The sequence below is a fragment of the Grus americana genome, chromosome 3 (genome assembly GCF_028858705.1).
Source record: "Grus americana isolate bGruAme1 chromosome 3, bGruAme1.mat, whole genome shotgun sequence".
In the NCBI taxonomy this organism is placed as follows: Eukaryota; Metazoa; Chordata; class Aves; order Gruiformes; family Gruidae; genus Grus; species Grus americana.
The window spans coordinates 6,610,060-6,632,814 of NC_072854.1; the positions used below are offsets into that span (position 1 = coordinate 6,610,060).

Consider the following 22,755-nt stretch of genomic DNA (forward strand, 5'->3'; position numbering starts at 1 on the left):
TAGTAAGGCTGAACTGTACTGACCTCTACCTTGAGGGGTTTTTTCCTAGATGCTAAACCAGATTAGCGCAGTATATGCTCCACCCTGTTCTTCCCTTCCTCCTCCTTCCCCCACAGACTTGTCATACAGCGTGAGTGATGTGCTTTCAGTTCCTCTGTGCTTCACCATCGTAGGCCAGGTGTGAAGGTTACTACCAAGATTTTAATTACCAAAAATATAAATGTTGACTCAAGTGCAATGGCAGCACTCTAATCTGAAATACAAATACTGTTACAGATGGGGAAATCTAGGTCTAAACACATTTCTCCTAGCTCCAGGTAGCTCCAACAATTGCTACAGGCAACTGAGCTCCTATGGAGCCAGAAGGCGAGCGGTAGTATCTAGCAAAAATCCTTATTGCCCTCTACTCCTCCTCCCTTTAACATTGAGACTAAACAGTGCTAGTGTGGGAAGAGTTTAAAGAGAAAGTTTTAAGTATTAATCAAGAAATAAGATAAACTATATTCCAGTTGCATTGCTGATTACTTTCAAACATGTGGTGCAGTCTATAAGAGAGCTGAGTATTCTTCCTGGCACAATTCTTTGCTGTGGGCAGGGAGGGTTTTAAAGTAGCTCTTCTACATCCAAGATCTCATATAGATCATGTATAAATGAAGAGAACCTAGAAAAACACCTCTTTCTCTTTACAGACAAAGTCAATATATCTAAAGAAAGATGATTATTTTTAAAAGCATTAGTGCCTTAAACATGATGAAATATTTCAACTACCTAATTACAGTTTGTATGAATTACTGCTTGTGAAAGTCAGCAGCTGATCTCCTTTTGAATAGCTAACTTCAACAAAAACATGAGAAGCTGTGGCTTCCCCCTTCCTCAAAGCTGTGATAAAGGAGACATCCTACAATAGTTTGTGGCAATATTTAATGACTTGCTAAATATACGCAACTCTGCAATGTTCAGACAGGGCATATTAATTTAGGGGAAGTTCTTAACAACTAAACTAGCACTGAAGTTTAGAAGGGAATAGGGGAAGCAGTGCTACAGAAACTGCTGTTTCATTATGCTGACTGCCTCCATAAAGGAACTCTCAACACTGGGTACAGAAGCCTTAAAACATCTACCCCTCTGGCTTTATATGCTTTTTGTCCATCAGCACCAAGGGAACACTTCCAGAATTGAGCTGATTTCAACTAACTATCGGTCCAAAACACTTGCTATAAATTGAAAAGAGTGTACTGCCTATGAAAATAAACCAACAAGATCATGTACCTCCAAGGATCAGACCACAGGGGCAGATGTTTGCTTTAATACGCACGGTACCACCTTTTATCACAAAACCCCCAGTAAATAGAGATTTGTTAACTTAGTAAGATTGAGATAAGTATTTCCTTAAGGAAAGGCCGTCTATTTGCAATGCTGCAGATACTGCTATTGAACTCAGCCTTTTCAAGTGCTTGCAACAATTTTTGTTGTCTAACATCTAATAAATGCTTACGTTAACATTACTGTAGTACAAACATGACATTTCTTGAAAGCTGTGTACAGCAGCATAGACAGTAAAGACTACATCCATGGCCATTATTTAAGCAGGGAAAATTCGGAAGTAAGCCTGCTCTATTGTGTTTTACAAATCAGCAGGACTCAACAGCTGCACGTTTGTCATTCTTCCCACACACAGTTCACAATTGTGTTGTTCCACACTTCTGGAAAGTCACGCTGCACAACCCTGCACCTTATAATAGGAATTTTTGTGCTTGGGTGGTTTTTTTTTTTTTTTGAGGCCACATTTATTGTAAACAGCATTAACTGCAGCTGTAAACAGCTGTAAACTGCAGCTCTTTACCAAGAAAGCTTGGAAGATTTTTTTGATAAAAGAAAGTGTATTACCATTGTTGATAACAGATAGCTGTTATTTCCATATACAGTAGCAAGGTGGGAAACGGGAGGTCTTTTATTAAAGAACTTTGACCTAAAATTCTTAATTTCTATCACTTTTTCAGTTATTTTTAATGAAGGCATACACTGTGCAGAGTACAAGAAATACTCGGGATGCATATGAGTTACAGCCATTCTCCCCCAGCCGTCCCCCACAATTCAAGTTTTTTTTCCAGAAGTGTTTTTAAATGAAGCAAGCGCTCAACACCTGAAAGCACTCTAGAAAAGATGTATTTCAACATTGACATTTCCAAACAGGAAGAAACAAAGAAAACGTTTGACATCTCACAGCAAGCTCCACAGGTCAATAATGACAGACAAAATCATGCACGCTTCTCAGTTTCCAAGCTTAAGTTACAAGTAGCATACAGTACTCAAATCCATTTCCCAATAAACTTGTTCATACATCATAAGAAGCATCACATACACAGAAACCAAATCCCACATCCTCCCCAACCAAAAAGGCAGACTGAAAAAAAAAAATCTCGTATCGCATCAGAGAAAAAGCAGGTATTTTTCTCCAGTGGCATCATAAGTGCTTTCAGTTTCATTAAGCATACACCCAACAACTTAAAACGGTGTTTAACGCTTGCTAGACAAATACCCTAACAAGGTAACTACCTGAGAGGTACCTGCAAATACAGCTAAGCAATAAAGGAAACCTGTTGAAACCTAAACTGAAATACCTGAATGCTGCAAGATTCCCTTCAGTTTTCTACAGTTTCATTTTACTCCTCTCAAAGAGCCTTACAGTGTGATACAGAGCAATGACAGCGAGAAGAATTCTCATGTTCATGTTCCCAATCTATTTTGACTATTATTGTTCCGAACCCCTTTGTTAGGGGAAACCTATTGCTCCTCCCTTGCTGCGTGTTTGGGCAGGTAAGCCTAAGTCCCAGGTGACTGAACAACACTGAGCAAGTTTGCCCCCTCCTTAAAGCCAAGGGTCACTTTGGCTGATGACAAAACTACACCTGTCACAATTAAACAAGTGGGAGTTTAATGGACACATCTGAGATTACGATCCTGTTATTTTTACATCTGCCACAAACATTGCTATGAAATTACTGCAATAACAAGAATTTCTATTAAAGCAGCATATTCCAAAGTGAGAAAGTGTGTAACTCAAGTAGCTACAGGTGAGGATTACAGCATATCCAATTTTCACTGCCATTCCCTTAAGCAAACCTGTAGATCTTTAAGCACACAGTAAGTTTGTGCTACAATTCATTTTTAACTTGCGAATAAAAAGGTGGACTCAATGCATCAATCTGCTATCTGCCACCCACTTTTTGCAAGTAGCTAGGGAAGTGATTAGTAATTTAGAGTTTAGGTTTTCTACTTGGACTTCCCCAGCCTCTCTAGAAACTACTGTGCACATCTTTACTGCTTTCATCTTTCAGCTTGAAAAGCACCTGCAGCATTCAGCTTTAGCTGGCATCAGCAAATTAAACTTAAGACATACCTAATGGTCAGCTCCACTAAGATTCAGCTTTACAGTGTCAGGCAGACCTAACCCAGGCATTTTCCTTCAGTGTTTCCTTAAGAAAATGGCAATGTAGGAAAACAAGGCAGTTCACAGAACAGTAACAGCAAGATTGCAGCAATGAGTCAGATTAAGTTACGCAACAGTTCATACATATCCCCCAAATTAAGGGGCTGTCCTCCAACAGATCTGCTGGTTTCCTGCCTTCCTAAAGCTACTATTACAGCTAGACTTTCAGGGTATACCTTAAATCAGAATATTTCATAGCCTTCCCTCTTAAGCATTCACTGCCCTTAGCTGCGGTCTCAGGAAACTTTCCACATCTGTTTGCAAGACAGCTTAATGCTAAGGAAGCATCCCTGCCATCGTGGAGGAACCCGACAGATTACTTCTGATGCACTGAGTGCCAGAGAGTTCGTAACAGGGCACTGTAGAGTCATCAGTGAGGCAGCAAGGAGTAAGCTCACTTCCGAACTCGCCTAGATGTCATTCATTAAGTCTGGAATCAAGATTAGCAAAATAAATTTTGTACTTCAGTTTGCTGCAGCTCCTTGCTCGGTCTGCTAGCACCCTCCCAACTGCAACAGTAGCCTGTTAGTCACACCATTAGTTTGCCAGAGCACATCCAAGGCCAAGATATTCCCATCTTTGCCCTCTGCTGGGTGCTGTGGATAAAGCAATAGATTGCACTTCCAGAAATACCAGACTGAGCATTTGTGCAAATTTTGAAAGAGTTTCTTTTTCCTTCAGGCATTGTACTCAGAAGCAAAGAGAGAAATACTAACTCACACAGGCAGGGGAAAAAGAAAAATCTGCTTTTAAACAAGTCTGACAACTAGACAACTTTTTTCACTTCATACTGCGTTTTTCATACAAACTTTAGTCAGCAGTTTCTCACCTACCATTTAAGTGAGCTCATCAAAAAAAACCCCACAGCTACAACAGCAAGAAGATTTATTGCCCCATACAAAAGAATCTGAGTAATATATAGTTTTGTTAACTCAGAATTAATGATTTTCCCTGACAGAGACATTCCTCTGGAAGAACAAACTCCAGTCTTACACCTTTTTTTATATTACAGTGTGCTTTTACAGATTTAAGAGTATACATAGCTTTAGATTTATATGGCTGTTCCCTAAATTGTGTATCTAATCCTACTCATCAAATTCTAAGGTCCACCCAGATATATCAGATAAAACACAAGACAGCAAGCCAAACTCAAACTCGTGCTACAGAAGAGTCTCCAGTAACGGATCAGATGTTACACCCAGTGACAAGCTTGACAGCAGCACTCTGAAACCAGCTTGTACATGTATGTTTCTTAACTGATTTGTCTGCCTTATTCAGAAAGAACCCTCTTATAACAGAAATACAGAACACTCCATTTGGATAGACAGCTGTTGTGCTTGTATGTGTCTTTAAACTGCCAGCCACGTGGAATTCCTACAAAATTTCATCCAGCATACAGGAAAGTATAGGAAAAGACCTATATCTGCCTAAAATCATACCTAAAATTGCAAAGACTTATATTTACCTAAAAAAAAAAATATTAAAAAAATCAATTAGTTTAATGCTGATTGCTAAAGGCAATTAGCCTAGATGAATATTTTGGGGCTACAATTTATACAGTAGTTTAAAGAAATATGCCTAAACTTAGACACTTAGCACTGCATGACCTACCTTAATAATAATGTTTTTTCCTGCAGGATTTAATCCACTGCTATCTATAATACTGATGCATGCAAAAGCTTCCTTGGGTACGGGGGAAAAAAAAAAACCAAAACAAAACAAAACAAAGAAGTCTAGTCTCATTCAGTGACTTGTCAGAACCTAAGAGACTTAAAAAAACCTCTAAAAAAAAAAAGAGCGGGGGGAAGAATTAAATCACCATGTAATAGTCTGTGAAGTGCACCTCAGTTGATGTTATTTCCCTAAAAGTAGCTCAGAATGAGGTATTCTACATCTCTTGTCACTACATGTCTACATACACAGATTCACAGATTGGTAGAGGCTGGAAGGGACCTCTGGAGATCATCTAGTCCAACCCTCCTGCTAAAGCAGGATCACCTAGAGCAGGTTGCACAACATTGCATCCAGGTTTACCTAGAGTATTTTCAATCCGTGAAAGATTAAGTGGTTGTAGAACCAGAACATGTTCTTTCTCTGCATACCTGGTATGTATGTACTCCGCTGTAACAACGTATCAGCATTCATTTCCTTTTACTCCCTGTACTTAAGCTGATGCACTTCTATTATTTTTTGAATAAGCTTCTTTTAAGCATCAATCAGAAAATAGTACCAAGTGTTATTAATCTTGTAACAGTGGCTGGGCAGCTTCAGTATGTTGCATTTGCAGGGTATTTGCTTGGGGGAGGATAAAACGCTTAACAAAAACTGCAATAAAAACCATAACAAGAAAGTCACTCAGAAAGCCTCCTACAACAGTAGCACAGGTGTCTGCTCCAAAGGCTATGGGAACTTCTTCCGCAAGTGTATCTTTCACAGACTTGAATGAACCATTGTTTGGCAGTGCATTAATACCAAGTAGATGGCACAATAAGGAGTACAGGTCTGTAACATTCATGACTTCTTTGGTGACATTCTTTCTGAAAACAGGCCCAACTGCCAAAAAAATTGGATGCATTTCTGGTAAGATGTTGTCATATCCATGATTACTGACTAGAAATAAAAGTTAGATAAAGGTCAATATTCTGAAGTTGCAAAACAAGCATTTTGAACCTTTTCCTAGAATTAGCATCATGTAGAAAAGGAACAGCCATCATCTATTCTTGCAGAGGATTACAAGAATCATTTTGATCAACAGTACAAATGCCTCCTAGCAAACACTAGTTTGAGTTTGAGTCTGAGAACTACAAAGAGAAGATGCCTTAAAACAAGAATGCAGAGCACTATTTAAAAAAAAAAAAAAAAAAGAAAAAGAAAAAAGAAGTAGCAGCACTGTCAATGGATGCTACGCTACACCCAAGTTTCCTTGATTTTCCTCAAGGAAAAGCTCCAGCTTTGCAACTGGAGCAGATGACTGGCGGTGGGGGGGGGGGGAGCAGGAAATCCAAGTAGAGACAGCCTGTCTGACTCCTAGTAGCAGACAGAACTTCAGCTCTGACTGCTTTGACACTTTGTCCAATTTCGTGCACTATTTACTTATCAACAAGGAAAAAGTTTACAGAACTTACTACTGGCTCTCCAGTGCCCCTTCCTTACTGGGGCACTATAAACTCTGAACAAGTGAATAAACCTGCAGGCACAAAAAGGTGCTGTCATCAGCTATCAACAACTGAAAAACTTGTTAAGTCTTGCAGGTAACGCTCTTCAGCTTCATAACCAGCAGTAAAATTTAAAAGGTTTTCAATTAAGAACTTACCATATGACACTGTATTTTTCCTCCTAGCTAACCAAAAGGTAGTTACTGTCTCCATTCTGCCTATAATAAATCTCAAAACCCCAAGGTGAGGAACTTAAAAGTGGGTTTTTTCCTTCAAATCACCTCGAATGCATCTTATTCTATAAGGCAAACGAAAAGCACTGGTGTACAGTAACACAACATTCAAAGACTCTTTCTAGCAATAGAACAAGGTTACTGTAAGTGTAGGCATCCACAGAAGTTGAGAACTTTCAGAAAACATTCTTTTATTTTCAACCCATGCCTTCTCCAGTAAATAAATAGTACTTGGTAAAACAACAGTATTCATCCTCTACTCAACAAGTTCAGTTACAAGTTTGGGTGTTTTTTAAATGTTTCAGGAAGTGCTTGTCAGTTTGGTAGATCTCGCAAGAAGACCTCAAGTATGCAGCCACTAAAACATGTGAGTGATCTTATCTCAGTGTTTAATTTTTAGAAACAGTTAAGTCCAGTTCCCCCTCCCCTAACAGAATCATAGAATGGTTCGGGTTGGAAGGGACCTTAAAGATCATCTAGTTGCAACCCCCCTGCCATGGGCCGGGACACCCTGCACTAGATGAGGCTGCCCAAAGTCCCATCCAACCTGGCCTTGAACACTTCCAGGGATGGGGCATCCACAACTAATCCACAACCCTAATAGCAGGGTGCTTCCCATCCCATTGGGAAAAAAAATACTGTAAATTCTACACACTTAGCTTCAGAGTTTTCCCTCCCAGTCTTAAAACAAAATAAAATAAGAATTAATATTGATTGAGATGGGAGAGAAAGTATCACATAAGGTCTCTGACTAGAAGGATACAGCAAAACACTGTAAAGACAGAATACTTACATTGAAAACCGTCAGACTTAGTATATACAATTTCCTATCCTTTATCTTCCACTGCTAAGACTGGTTGAATTTTCCTGTTGTGTTTGCACTGTAATCTATCTGGAATCTGCTCCTTTTTATATACAGTCATGTTGGGATCAGCATTGGTCAGGGCTTCGTATACTTCACCCAGTTTGCCTTCAAACAAACAAACAAAAAGACAAAACTTAAACATACCAATATGTTTACTAAACTCATCAGTAGTTTAAATACAATTGAAAGAAGAGGGTAAAATGCACCTCCCCCTAATTATAACTGCAAGGGACAACAGCGTATTACAATGCGTAGAGAAATTACTGTGAGAAATCCAGAGCGTCATTCACAGATCGCACCTGGCATCAGACTTCACAGCCTATTCCCAAGCTGCAAGAGCCTTGCTAATTTTAGAAAAATCCCTCATTTCATAGTTATCAGAATGTAAACTTCTCTCAAGAATGAGTTAGAAGACATTCAGTTAGGTCTCCTGGAAAAGAAATCAGCTCCTCCTAGCTCCATGTAAAGCCCTCAAGCCAGAAGATAGCTCCTAAACTTGCTTATGAAGTAGTGTATGCATTAAGGCTGTATTCTGTCTTCTCCTCAGTGAGCTATGATAAGTGACACTTTTGATTTATTTTGAGGCAGCTTGTTAATTGTTTTCCTTTAAAAGGCTGAAGAGAGAAGCCACTTTGTTTCTTGGCATCTCTGAATACTTTGAGTGAACCCAACTATTTACTCCTCCCTCTACAAGATGCTTCAATAAACAGCTACATATTTAACTTCATTTGATTCCTAGCTTTGATCTTCTACCATTTTGATGACAAGTTTACCCAATTTCAAAAGAGTAGATAGTTTGCGGCTGTGCACCATGTAACATCATAGTACTGGTAATTCATTTCCTAGGGATAAGCAAAACTAGCTTGCATTAATCTTTCAACTGAAGCCCTCAGGTCACGGTCCAGATGCCACTAACCTGCTAGGAGTTGTACAAAGATTGCAGGGGCCTAAGCAGGGACAGGTTGGACTGGCAGATGAAGATGGCACTTTTGGTCTAGAACTGTTAGCAACTCTGTATATTCAATGACAACTAACAGCTCTAGCTACTCCTTTGTGTTGTGTCTAGTCCTTTCCCTTCCCTAGTGTTCTACTGCATAGCAAGCATAAACCCTCAAGAGCTGTACTAACACTATCAAATAAATAGGCATTTTCCACTCCCAATTCTTTATTTGCTTATTTCCAGCAAAAGTCACTGAACAGCCAGAAAGCAGTTGGACAAGCTGAAACACCAGTGCATGGAAAGGAGGAAACAGGACACATAAACATAAAAGCAAGTTCAGGAATCCACATCTGAGCAAGTTTCTTCAATCCTCCCCCTGCCCTCCATTTAAGCACAGATTCCTATTGAGGGCTACGTAACAGACTCCCTACTGCAGCCAAATAAATAACCATGGAGCTGAAGTTTTCCAAGTACTTTGTGCTACACACATGCACAATTCAGTCAGACAGCTGAGTTCACAGCTAGTGGCTGCAGGCCAGTTTCAGCGCTACAAGGTCTTAAGCGCAGTTAGAAGATGTCTACATTTTCTTTGTGGCCAACACTGCTGTTTTTAGCAGACGAGTGGGATTTAAGCACATCCTGTCATTTTGACTTACCATTTCTTGCTAGGTCTGCCTTCACAGCTAGCTGTACATCCTGGAGTGGGTGTTGCTGTGATTCAGCCCTTCTCCGACTGTCTGTCCCAGGAAATGACCACCTTCATGACCACAAGAACAAGTGCTTAGTATGACCCGACACACCTCCTGAAATAAACCAAGGAAAAAAGTCTCATCTTCCATTTACAACATGCATGGAGTTTTGAACGTATCTCAGGAAAACAAAATTTTGAGGGAAAGGGCCCAAATATTCTTTGCTTTCCCTCTCAGTTCCTAGGATCCTGTGTAGAAATTCTGCAGGGAAACTGGAAGTAGTTTAATGTATAATGTTCTTTATCTCAAACTGCCATTAAAAAAAAGAATCACTAAACTTAAAAAACACAAGAAAGGTCAAGATGAGACAGCAAAAGTCCAGAAACGATAGAGATAGTAACAGCAACAAGAAAAGGGACTCCAATCTAGGGCTATATTGCTAACAAAATTAATTTTGTTATGCTAGTTTTCTACATGGGATAACAGGGAGGAGAAGCCCCAAATACAACAAAATACAATTTTACAGCAAATTAATTATTAAATTAATATATTTATATTAAATGAAATAAAAAGACCGGCATCACCAGCTGTGCTACATATGCCATCTTCATGAACACACAATTATTTCCACCCAGACTAATACACGAGCATGGCTTTAATCCGACTCTCAGGGAATAAATATGCAGCCAAATAGTTAAAGTAGCAGGAATTGCTGCATTTTTAAGCTTTAAAAATGTTTTTCAATGTCTCAGTAGGTTTTACCATTCCTTTGGTTTAAGCAAGAGAAATGGAACAACTATTGAAGAATCAGTCTTATGTACTGAAATGTATGTTATTTCATAGCTAAACTGAGAATGAAGCCCATTGTTTTATAATAAAAATTACAGCTATCCAAGATATTTCTGAAATCTATTGAAATGGCTTTTTTACTATTCTGTCATCTAATTGCTGCAGATACTATTTCTTTTCAGCATTTAGCAGCCAGAAGAATCAGGTTACGCATCTTCAGGTTCTCATTTACTGCATTAGGGATGTTTCAGCACTAAAGTTCACTTTTACAGCTCCTTTATTTGGTAATGAGAACCAGTGGTGCTCAGGCAGCAAATGGATCTCAGTTTGGACATACTAACATTTTAGTTTAGTTAATAAAGGAGTATTCTTCAAACTCAGAAATGACAAGAGACATTTGTTTACACATTTAAAGGGCACTTAAGTCTGCAAAATACCCTCCCTGCTGGGGCATTAAATACAGAGTGCTACCCATTAGCAATGCAAATGTTACACTGAAATCCTAAAAAAACACCTTTTCAGAAGGCCATCTTAAAACTCAACTTCCAAATTAGCACCCCTGCCACACAAAAAAATGCTATTTTCCAGGTTAACACATTCCCACCAAATAGTTATAGCTTTTGCTCATCAATATAAAGATCAACACCTCTACATCAGTGACACTGAACATACACCTGACACTTAAGCAACTCTTCAGTGACTGCAACCAGACTTCAGATTTCAGTTCCAACAGTATTCTTGCCCATCATTACCACAATAAAAATGGTATGAACATAACCTGCTGGCTGTTCAGCGCAATGGGGGAAAAAGGCTAAAGTGAACTACAATAGCTGGCAGCTAATCAAATAGCCAACACAGGCTTTCTTTTTATCAAAGGTCCCCATCTGGTTTCAGTTTACTGTTTGAGTTAGATAATAATTGAATGTTACATATCTTGCCTTTCATCAAGATGCTAAAGCCACAGTGGAAGAATTAGATTTCTATCTAGAACACCATTCATCCTTGATAATGCTGTTAGATTACCTTACTTCTCATAAGGACTAAAGGATACTTGGCAATATTAGTCAACAACAGACAGATTTGCTCACTTTTCATTTCAGAAAGTTAATCCAGGCTTTTGACAGAGCTAGCAAAGAGAACAAAGAAGTGATCCTGCAAGTATTCCTTGTTCAAGGCTGATGTCCTACTGGCATCAGTACTGCTACCACCACTTCAGTTAAGGAACAAAGTCTATAAAGTTTTGATACTCAGGTATTTTCTTCAGAGAATTTTAGGGCTATAGTTCCTACCCTTTTTTTTTTGGCAAAATACCTACTGCACGAGAACAGTCAATGACTGTAGAGAACTCTGTATGCACATACTGATCAAGCTCAATGAGCCTTTCCAAGAAGGACTGACATTAGAATCACAGAATGGTTTGGGCTGGAAGGGACCTCAAAGATCATCCAGTTCCAACCCCCCTGCCATGGGCAGGGACACCCTCCACTAGACCAGGGTGCCCAAAGCCCCATCCAACCTGGCCTTGAACACTGCCAGGGATGGGGCCTCCACAGCTTCTCTGGGCAACCTGTGCCAGGGCCTCACCACCCTCACAGGGAAGAATTTCTTCCCAATATCTAATCTAAATCTACCCTCTTTTAGCTTAAACCCATTAACCCTTGTCTTATCACTCCATGCCCTTGTAAACAGTCCCTCTCCAGCTTCCCTGTAGGCCCCTTCAGGTACTGGAAGGCCACAACTAGATCTCCCCGGAGCCTTCTTTTCTCCAGGCTGAACAATCCCAACGGTCTCAGCCTGTCTTCACAGGAGAAGTGCTCCAGCCGTCTCATCATCTTCATGGCCTCCTCTGGACTCTCTCCAGCAGCTCCATGTCTCTCTTGTACTGGGGCCCCCAGAGCTGGACGCAGTACTGCAGGTGGGGTCTCACAAGAGCAGAGTAGAGGGGCATGATCCCCTCCCTCGACCTGCTGGTCACACTGCTTTTGATGCAGCCCAGGACACAGTTGGCTTTCTGGGCTGTAAGCACACGCTGCCAGCTCATGTTCACCTTTTCATCAATCAATACCCCCAAGTCCTTCTCCTCAGGACTGCTTTCAATCCATGATCGCTTCTGATTATGACATTTATCACATACCACAGCTTCGCTTTCTTCAGTTCAGACATAAGATATCCCAGCTTTTTGTCCCATAAGTGGGTCCAGAATATGGCCCATTTCATCAGGCTGTTCCCAATATAGGAGACCAAGGTTTATGGGTTCTTCTGATGTAAACCAGTCAATAAGCCTAGCAACTCTATCTTCAAAGGAAACGGATTCATTGTAAGGCATATCATATGTAGGAAAGACTCCATGTATTTTCACATCTGTTCCAGGCCACATAGCTGCTCCAGTTTTATGTCCTTCCCCCTGGTTCGTTACCCATATTGGCCTGGCTTCTTCCCAGAACTTGGAGTTATGGATATTCATTTTGTTCAGAGAGGAAGTTTCATTCAGAATAGAATCATACATCTCATTAGCAACTACACCACAGCTTTCTGCATAAAGACCAGTCATCATTGTGCAATGATTAGGATACGTTTTTGTTATAAACACATTAGTGATCTCTTTGACATCAACACCATTCTCCATGGCATAGTGAAAATTTGGAGTTGAGACTTTATAATGTAATCCCATCAAAATCCATCAAAAGATATTAGCAACACTGCAGGCTGGGCTGGCTGGAGAGACAATGCGCTTGGAAAAAATAGTGAGAAAATTGCCAGGACTCTCCAATAACAGTTCATGGCCATTCTGGAAGGTATTCTTCCCCTCTTCTGAGACAACATGGCATCTGTTGAGCAGAGACGGAACATTTGTTTGTGTTAACCCATTTGTCAAAGTCATAATTTAGTTTTAAGAATGAGTAGCTAAAATACTCCTTATGTATTTATACAGGCTTGCCTTACTAACAGTGAGCACTCCAAACAGGAACAAGACCTTTTACTTATCAGTTATATTGATATCCCAATTTCAGAGACGGGAAGTGAGAAACTACAAGTTGTTGAATGAAACACAGTTCGCAAAGCAACTTCTTTATCCAACACCACTGCCCAAACTCTTCCTTTTTTTTCTCTGCTCCCAATATACAGGAACTCCTGCTCTTGCAATCTGACAAGTTTTCAAGTATTTTGTGTACTCAAAGTTGTAAGAAACTTTCCTATGAAAAAGCTTCTGCTTGTTAAGAGTTAAGATATAAACAGGGGCAGTTCTCACCTTGAGAATAACAAGGTCCATCTCCACCAGAATTTTATAACCCTCATTAAAACCTCTGGAGCATTACTCCTCTTCTGCGCAAGCATGGCAGCAGATACACTAGCATCACACAGCAGCGCAGCAGATGAGAGCAGGAAGTACACACTGGAACTGGAGGACTCAGTGCCTGCACAGCTCCCATCAGGAAGGGGGTACCAGCTAGAAATCATCACAGCTTCTCAGTCCTGACACTCAGTATGGGATTACTAAATGTGCTGAGGACAATTTCTGATAGAGAAACTAGCAAATAAGCTTTGAATTTCAGATACAGCAGTATATCCATTAAAAGGTTTTGCTGCTTAAAAGGTGTCAGATCAAGAGACAAACAAAGAGCAGGAACATGTTTCCCAACATTTTGTCTAGTCTCTAACCTGATCGTAGCTCCCTTACATAACCAAGCTCTTGTTGATCAACTGATGCTGATGCTTACTACCAAGGGTCACTCCTAGTGTACAGACAGCTTTTACAAGCAAGTAATGAGTGTGCAGTTTAAGTTCTTCTAACTAACTGCTCAGGTCTCTGAATGGATTGGAAAGAGGTGATTGAGTGACCAGAAGGTCGAGGGAGGGGATTCCCCGCCTCTACTCTGCTCTCATCCGACCCCACCTGCAGTACTGCATCCAGCTCTGGGGGCCCCAGTACAAGAAGGACATGGAGCTGTTGGAGAGAGTCCAGAGGAGGCCACGAAGATGATGAAAGGGCTGGAGCACTTCTCCTATGAAGACAGCTGAGAGAGTTGGGGTTGTTCAGCCTGGAGAAGAGAAGGCTCCGGGGAGATCTAATTGCAGCCTTCCAGTAACTGAAGGGGCTACAGGAAAGCTGGAGAGGGGCTGTTTACAAGGGCATGGAGTGATAGGACAAGGGGGAATGGCCTTAAGCTGAAGGAAGGGAGATACAGATTGGACATAAGGAAGAAATTCTTCCCTGTGAGGGTGGTGAGGCACTGGCACAGGTTGCCCAGAGAAGCTGTGGGTGCCTGTCGTGGTTTAGGCCCAGCCGGTAGCTGGGTGCCACGCGGCCGCTCACTCACCCCTCCCCCAGCGGGATGGAAGAGGAGAAGTCTAACAAAAGGCTTGGGTCGAGATAAGGACAGGGGGAGATCACTCGCTAATTACCGTCAGGAGCAAAACAGACTGAATGTAGAGAGGAGATTCATCTAATTTATTACTAGGCAAAACAGAGTAGAGCAATGAGAAAATACAATCAAGTCTTAAAACACCTCCCCCCACCCCTCCCATCTTCTCGGGCTCAACTTCACTCCCGGCTTCAACCTCCTCCCCCCTCAGCGGCACAAGGGGGCAGGGAATGGGGGTTGCGGCCAGTTCAGCACACATTGTCTCTGCCACTTCTTTGTCCTCAGAGGGAGGACTCCTCTCAACATTCCCCTGCTCCAACATGGAGTCTCTCCCACGGGCTACAGTCCTTCACGAACTGCTCCAGCGTAGTCTCTCCCACAGGGTGCAGACCTTCAGGAGCAGACTGCTCCAGCGTTGGGTCTCTCCCACAGGGTGCAGACCTTCAGGAGCAGACTGCTCCAGCGTGGGGTCCCTCCCACAGGGTCACAAGTCCTGCCAGCAAACCTGCCCTGGCGTGGGCTCCCCTCTTCGCGGGTCTACCGGTCCGGCCCGGACTTGCTCCAGCGTGGGCTTCCCACGGGCCACAGCCTCCTTCAGGTGCCTCCACCTGCTCCAGCGTGGGGTCCTCCACGGGCTGCAGGTGGAATCTCTACACCCCCTCATCCTTCCTCCATGGGCTGCAGGGGACAGCCTGCCTCACCATGGTTTTCACCACGGGCTGCAGGGGGATCTTTGCTCTGGTGTCTGGAGCACCTCCTCCCCCTCCTTCCTCACTGACCTTAGTGTCTGCAGAGTTTCTTACATCTTCTCGCTCCTCTCTCTGGTTGCAAAAACTTCCTTTAACTCCTTTGTTTTCCTTCTTAAATATGTTATCACAGAGGCGCTGATTGGCTTGGCCTTGGCCAGGGGCGGATCCATCTTGGAGCCGGCTGGCATTGGCTCCATCAGACACAGGGGAAGCTTCTAGCAGCTTCTCACAGAAGCCACCCCTGTAGCCCCTCCCGCTACCAAAACCTTGCCACACAAAACCCAACACATTCCACCCCTCGCCTCTGTGAATCACATATTTAAGAATTATCATTAAAATATACATTCAACACAAAAAATTCACAAACAGTAATCACATTACAAAGAAAAAAAAAATTCCCCACACCAAAATCAAAACATGGAATCCACCTCTCGTCCCTTCACCACTATTTCATTCTCAAACTACATTCAGTTCATGTTTTGCTCCTTACCTCTTCCAATTACTATCCTTATCTCGAGCCCCACATTGGGCGCCAAAAAAAGGACTGTCGTGGTTTAGGCCCAGCCGGTAGCTGGGTGCCACGCGGCCGCTCACTCACCCCTCCCCCAGCGGGATGGAAGAGGAGAAGTCTAACAAAAGGCTTGGGTCGAGATAAGGACAGGGGGAGATCACTCGCTAATTACCGTCAGGAGCAAAACAGACTGAATGTAGAGAGGAGATTCATCTAATTTATTACTAGGCAAAACAGAGTAGAGCAATGAGAAAATACAATCAAGTCTTAAAACACCTCCCCCCCACCCCTCCCATCTTCTCGGGCTCAACTTGACTCCCGGCTTCAACCTCCTCCCCCCTCAGCGGCACAAGGGGGCAGGGAATGGGGGTTGCGGCCAGTTCAGCACACATTGTCTCTGCCACTTCTTTGTCCTCAGAGGGAGGACTCCTCTCAACATTCCCCTGCTCCAACATGGAGTCTCTCCCACGGGCTACAGTCCTTCACGAACTGCTCCAGCGTAGTCTCTCCCACAGGGTGCAGACCTTCAGGAGCAGACTGCTCCAGCGTTGGGTCTCTCCCACAGGGTGCAGACCTTCAGGAGCAGACTGCTCCAGCGTGGGGTCCCTCCCACAGGGTCACAAGTCCTGCCAGCAAACCTGCCCTGGCGTGGGCTCCCCTCTTCGCGGGTCTACCGGTCCGGCCCGGACTTGCTCCAGCGTGGGCTTCCCACGGGCCACAGCCTCCTTCAGGTGCCTCCACCTGCTCCAGCGTGGGGTCCTCCACGGGCTGCAGGTGGAATCTCTACACCCCCTCATCCTTCCTCCATGGGCTGCAGGGGACAGCCTGCCTCACCATGGTTTTCACCACGGGCTGCAGGGGGATCTTTGCTCTGGTGTCTGGAGCACCTCCTCCCCCTCCTTCCTCACTGACCTTAGTGTCTGCAGAGTTTCTTACATCTTCTCGCTCCTCTCTCTGGTTGCAAAAACTTCCTTTAACTCCTTTGTTTTCCTTCTTAAATATGTTATCACAGAGGCGCTGATTGGCTTGGCCTTGGCCAGGGGCGGATCCATCTTGGAGCCGGCTGGCATTGGCTCCATCAGACACAGGGGAAGCTTCTAGCAGCTTCTCACAGAAGCCACCCCTGTAGCCCCTCCCGCTACCAAAACCTTGCCACACAAAACCCAACACATTCCACCCCTCGCCTCTGTGAATCACATATTTAAGAATTATCATTAAAATATACATTCAACACAAAAAATTCACAAACAGTAATCACATTACAAAGAAAAAAAAAATTCCCCACACCAAAATCAAAACATGGAATCCACCTCTCGTCCCTTCACCACTATTTCATTCTCAAACTACATTCAGTTCATGTTTTGCTCCTTACCTCTTCCAATTACTATCCTTATCTCGAGCCCCACATTGGGCGCCAAAAAAAGGACTGTCGTGGTTTAGGCCCAGCCGGTAGCTGGGTGCCACGCGGCCGCTCACTCACCCCTCCCCCAGCGGGATGGAAGAGGAGAAGTCTAACAAAAGGCTTGGGTCGAGATAAGGACAGGGGGAGATCACTCGCTAATTACCGTCAGGAGCAAAACAGACTGAATGTAGAGAGGAGATTCATCTAATTTATTACTAGGCAAAACAGAGTAGAGCAATGAGAAAATACAATCAAGTCTTAAAACACCTCCCCCCCACCCCTCCCATCTTCTCGGGCTCAACTTGACTCCCGGCTTCAACCTCCTCCCCCCTCAGCGGCACAAGGGGGCAGGGAATGGGGGTTGCGGCCAGTTCAGCACACATTGTCTCTGCCACTTCTTTGTCCTCAGAGGGAGGACTCCTCTCAACATTCCCCTGCTCCAACATGGAGTCTCTCCCACGGGCTACAGTCCTTCACGAACTGCTCCAGCGTAGTCTCTCCCACAGGGTGCAGACCTTCAGGAGCAGACTGCTCCAGCGTGGGGTCTCTCCCACAGGGTGCAGACCTTCAGGAGCAGACTGCTCCAGCGTTGGGTCTCTCCCACAGGGTGCAGACCTTCAGGAGCAGACTGCTCCAGCGTGGGGTCCCTCCCACAGGGTCACAAGTCCTGCCAGCAAACCTGCCCTGGCGTGGGCTCCCCTCTTCGCGGGTCTACCGGTCCGGCCCGGACTTGCTCCAGCGTGGGCTTCCCACGGGCCACAGCCTCCTTCAGGTGCCTCCACCTGCTCCAGCGTGGGGTCCTCCACGGGCTGCAGGTGGAATCTCTACACCCCCTCATCCTTCCTCCATGGGCTGCAGGGGACAGCCTGCCTCACCATGGTTTTCACCACGGGCTGCAGGGGGATCTTTGCTCTGGTGTCTGGAGCACCTCCTCCCCCTCCTTCCTCACTGACCTTAGTGTCTGCAGAGTTTCTTACATCTTCTCGCTCCTCTCTCTGGTTGCAAAAACTTCCTTTAACTCCTTTGTTTTCCTTCTTAAATATGTTATCACAGAGGCGCTGATTGGCTTGGCCTTGGCCAGGGGCGGATCCATCTTGGAGCCGGCTGGCATTGGCTCCATCAGACACAGGGGAAGCTTCTAGCAGCTTCTCACAGAAGCCACCCCTGTAGCCCCTCCCGCTACCAAAACCTTGCCACACAAAACCCAACACAGTGCCCCCTCCCTGGAAGTGTTCAAGGCCAGGTTGGATGGGGCTTTGGGCACCCTGGTCTAGTGGAGGGTGTCCCTGCCCATGGCAGGGGGGTGGAACTAGATGGGCTTTGAGGTCCTTTCCAACCCAAACCATTCTATGACTGAAAAAATCAGTAGTATTTCTGGTGGCTCACAACTGTACTACATCTTTCAAGCAAGCATAAACCCCATCATCTGTCCTTTCCAGTCAACTACTACTGCTACCTGAGTGCAAGGAGCAAAAAGTATGGAAGAAACAAGAAATAGGATGCAAATCCTGCTCATGAAGTGCATGAGATGGTGACCACTAGACCATGTGCCTTAAAGTATTTTTTTTCTCCCTAGATAAACATTCAGCACTAATTCCGATCATATGACTCAAGGAGAGCGACTGTTCTAAGCTATGACTGGCATTCCTTATCTAACAGCATGAGATAATATGACACAACTTCATGCTGTATTGGGTCGTATTCCCCTGCACCAGTTTCCCTCTGCCTTCCCAAACACTTTCTTGTTCAAAACTCAGTTATCTAACTCAAAGTAAGGTCCCTGTAAGAACCTGTACATAGGATTTCTCTATCTGTAACTGACCTAAAATTTCATGCTAATATTCCCCACTTTTTGCTCAACAGCATCATTTAATCACAAGACCATATACTGTTCAATCCAATCCTGCATGTGGATTGCACTGATACACCACACAGCTCCCTTTAGGTTCCCATTTTTCAGCAATCCTCCAGAACCAGTTAATACAGAAATTTGGCTGGAAAACAGTGACTGTAAAACCAGTAAATCCATATTAATATCTGGAGTACATAAATATCCTAGTTAATATAAAAAGTTATGGCATAACAAGCATCTGAGTATCACTGCAATGATGGAACAGCATTTGTCATTTTGGTAAACACAAGCTATTTTCCATGGGAAGTTTTCCTACTCTGATTCCCCAACTGAATCTCTCATATTTACACTGGAAAACAGTGCTGGCACTGCTGACTTGCAGGCAGTCAAATGTTACACTCAACTCACGTGTCTTCCAAAATTAAAATCCAGGCCTAGAGTCATGCTGCGAATTAACTGACACTTCAGAGGCGTAAATCCCCTTTCAGCGAACACCACAGACCCCAAGGCTGCAGAATCACTCAGTTCTACCCCGGGTGAGATTTCTTTCAGCTGAATCTGAAGGAAGAACGGGAGAACGTGCAGTTGTGTCCATCTGAATCCCACCCACTAAATTAAGCGTAGCCCATGGCCAAGTCATAAATTCCCCCTTCTGGGAAGTAACAAGGATGAATTTAAGTCCTCTCAGGTGAAATCAGGTCCTCACTTCTGTATTTTCACAGCTAATGATGTCAATGCCACCTAAAACTGTAATTGCATATTTTTAATAAATAATAATTTTTATTTATTTATTTTCTCCTCCCAGGGCCTTCCTATATTGGTTTTCACTGGATACAACCTGAGCACATCTACCAGTGTGGATCCCTGCAGAAACCCAGCACCACAAAGCACGGCTCTGGGGCCCTGAAGGGGCTCTGGGGGGATGAAGGCATCTGACTGATCAGGGCAGGGAGCTGCCACACACCCAGCCAGCCAGCCAGCCACGGAAATGCCCAGCGACCTGCCCAGCAGCCAGAGGAGCGCAGCACACAGCCGAATGACAAGGCCAGGCCGGCATTCCCCTACACAGCACCCTCTAACCGCGGCCGGACAACACGCTCCCACAGGCGAGAAACCACCTCGACACCCAGGGCAGCCCTCACCGAGGCCCACTCTGGCCTAACGAACCGTCCTCCCGCCCCCGGAGCCCTCTGTCCGGGCTACCCCAGCTCCCACCGCCCGAGGGCGGGTAAGCCAGGAGCGAGGCCACAGGGAGCCGGCCCAGCCGTTACCTACCGACCGCCCCAGGGAGGAAGCGGAGCGACACCGCCAGGCTGGTCTGCGGCCGCGCCCGCACGGAACGCCCACCCCGCCCCGTCCTGCTCTGTGAGTGGCCAGTTGCGCTGTCAGTCAGTGCCGGGTAACGGTCAGGGCGCAGTGAGGAGCGGCCGTTGAGGAGTCTCCTCAGGCCGCGGTCGCTGCGGTCGGCAGTTGGAGCGCCCTGAGCGGCGGTTAACGCTGCCCAGGTGCCCTCAGGCAGCTCCTGAGGGGCGGCACAGGGGGAGGGAGCCGCCTCGGGGGCGGTTTTCTGTCGCTTCAAGGAGCAGAGCGGCTTGGCGAGAGCAGGGGTTGGCAATAGGACGGGTTGGGAGGGTATCGCTGCGTGTCGTGGAGTTGCTTTAAACAGACGAGAAGTAGGGCCCAGGCTGGGCTAGCTGTGCTCTGACCTGACTGTGAACACAAGGAGCAAAATTCACTTTCTGGACATCTGCAAGTGCTTCTTCAGTTTGAAAAATGAAACAAACAAAACCCCCAAACCCCCCCCAAAAACACCAAAACTATTTTGATTCAGGTGTCTATCTGCTTTTTTTTCTCCTCTTGTGTTCTGAGGCTCTTAAATGTTCCACTTTTTTCCTGGCAGATACTTTTTCCCATGTTGTGATGTTCAAGACCCATAGCCATGCCCTGGAATGACGAGGAAAATCAGTTTATCCCTCCTCATCTCACTAGAAAATGAACTGCTGAAGGGGCCAGAAGTCCGAGCTGCATTTCCCGCCGTCACTACTTGAGGATCTGTGCTACGTGTGGGTCCAAAGCCCGTGCCTCGTGTATGTACACAAACCTTACCCCACTTCGTGGCAGCGTACAAAACCGTTATAAATCCCCTGCTGTGTAGGAACATGCTACAGCTTTATAGCTGGCACTGCCTAACTTATTCTGGTGCAAACAAGAATTGCAATGCAAAGAAAACAAAACTTGGGAGGTTTGAGTTTGGTTTGGGGTTTTTTCCTAAGCCATACAGGATGAACCTGCTTTCTTCTTGATGGCACCCTGCTGGTGGCTTCACATCTCTGACATAGTACATTATTAGTAAGTAGATAGAAAAGGATTACATACAGCCTGCGTACAGGCTGTAATCCAGGTAAGATTCTGGGTCCCTCGCCTCCCTTTTGTGTAAAGTTACAGCTTGGCTTCGTGAACTCGAGATCCCTGAGCTGGCCAGGCTTGTGCTCTGAAGGACAGTGGCAAAGTCTGGTCATCATATCTAAACTTTCTAAGCAAGGGTGATACCTTCTTCCCCCTCACCCCTGCTCTAAGAATTGTAGTAGGGGACAAGGCTCTTTAAATTGCTTTCTTAATGTCTTTTCTTCTTTTTCTTTCCTTAATTAACATTGTTCTGTTAGAGATAAGAGACTGAGACTAGTACAAAACTGGAAATATATAGTGCTGTTGTGATTGGTAGAAGCTGCGTGGATGTGGCTTTTTGTACACAGCAAACTCAAAGAGACCACACCAGCAGCATGAAATTCATCATCTGATTCCTGACAGTGACTGACAGCAGAAGCTTTGGAGAAAGAAGTAACAAGAAAAAGCCAGCATAAATTTGCATCTGTGCGTGTTGAAATCTCTAGTTGGGTGCCCTTCAACAGCAATGTGCGGTCTTGCACTAGTAGTTATTCTTGCTGAAAAATAGCACTCGCATTTAATGTTGGGTCAACTTTAATTCTGGCCTCAAGTCACTTTGATCCAGAGGTCTAGGGAACTACAGTAGTGAGCTGCGTCCTTCTGCAGTGGCTGGAATTAGTCACTAGAGGGTAGAGGTGTACACGGATCTCAGGTACTGTTCTGATTAGCTGGAAATGATACTACTTGTCTTGGACGTAAGACATGGCTCAGCTGCTTAAAACTGTTAGAAAATGAAAACAAAGCATGGACAAGGAGTTTGCTAATTCCACCAAAATGTTTAATACCATAATAGATTTTCACTGAAGTACAGAGCTAATGTGAATATTTGTACAAAATATGCGGTTAAAAATAGTATTGATTTATAATATATACAGATATGTCACATCTGTGTCAGAAATGCAGACACTTGAATGAAAACATGAGTAATGTTTTTAAATCTACAACAACATACATGAAATATTTCTGCAGCTACCCACAGCAGGACAACTTGCCAAATCGACACTTAAGGATCCGTCAGTTGTTATAGACAGCATTTCTTTCAGAAGTTTCTGAACAAGAACTCTGCTCTAAAATGGATTCAAAACATTTACTTTCATTAACCGAATAGTGAAGGTAACACATCTCTGTGACACTAATGTAGACACAACTTTCTTGTACTAGATAAATGATCAATTACAATAATTTGTTAAAACAAGGCTGATTTTCTGCTGTAGAGAAGTTTAATGCTGCTTGCTGGATACTCTTACTCAGGTGAGTAAGCCCCTGACTCG

The 22,755-nt window shown here is 44.2% G+C and overlaps 1 protein-coding gene across 1 annotated transcript; it reads right to left on the bottom strand.

Annotated features, from left to right (window-relative positions):
* Positions 1 to 1,942: 1,942 nt before the first annotated feature.
* ENPP5 (ectonucleotide pyrophosphatase/phosphodiesterase family member 5) lies at positions 1,943 to 20,460 on the bottom strand. The gene is given in 7 exon segments (XM_054819223.1): positions 1,943 to 6,100; positions 7,672 to 7,852; positions 11,459 to 11,554; positions 12,250 to 12,346; positions 12,348 to 12,822; positions 12,825 to 12,989; positions 20,315 to 20,460. Coding segments are annotated over 6 exon segments (1,380 nt in total). The 5' UTR covers positions 12,985 to 12,989; positions 20,315 to 20,460; the 3' UTR covers positions 1,943 to 5,729.
* Positions 20,461 to 22,755: the final 2,295 nt, after the last annotated feature.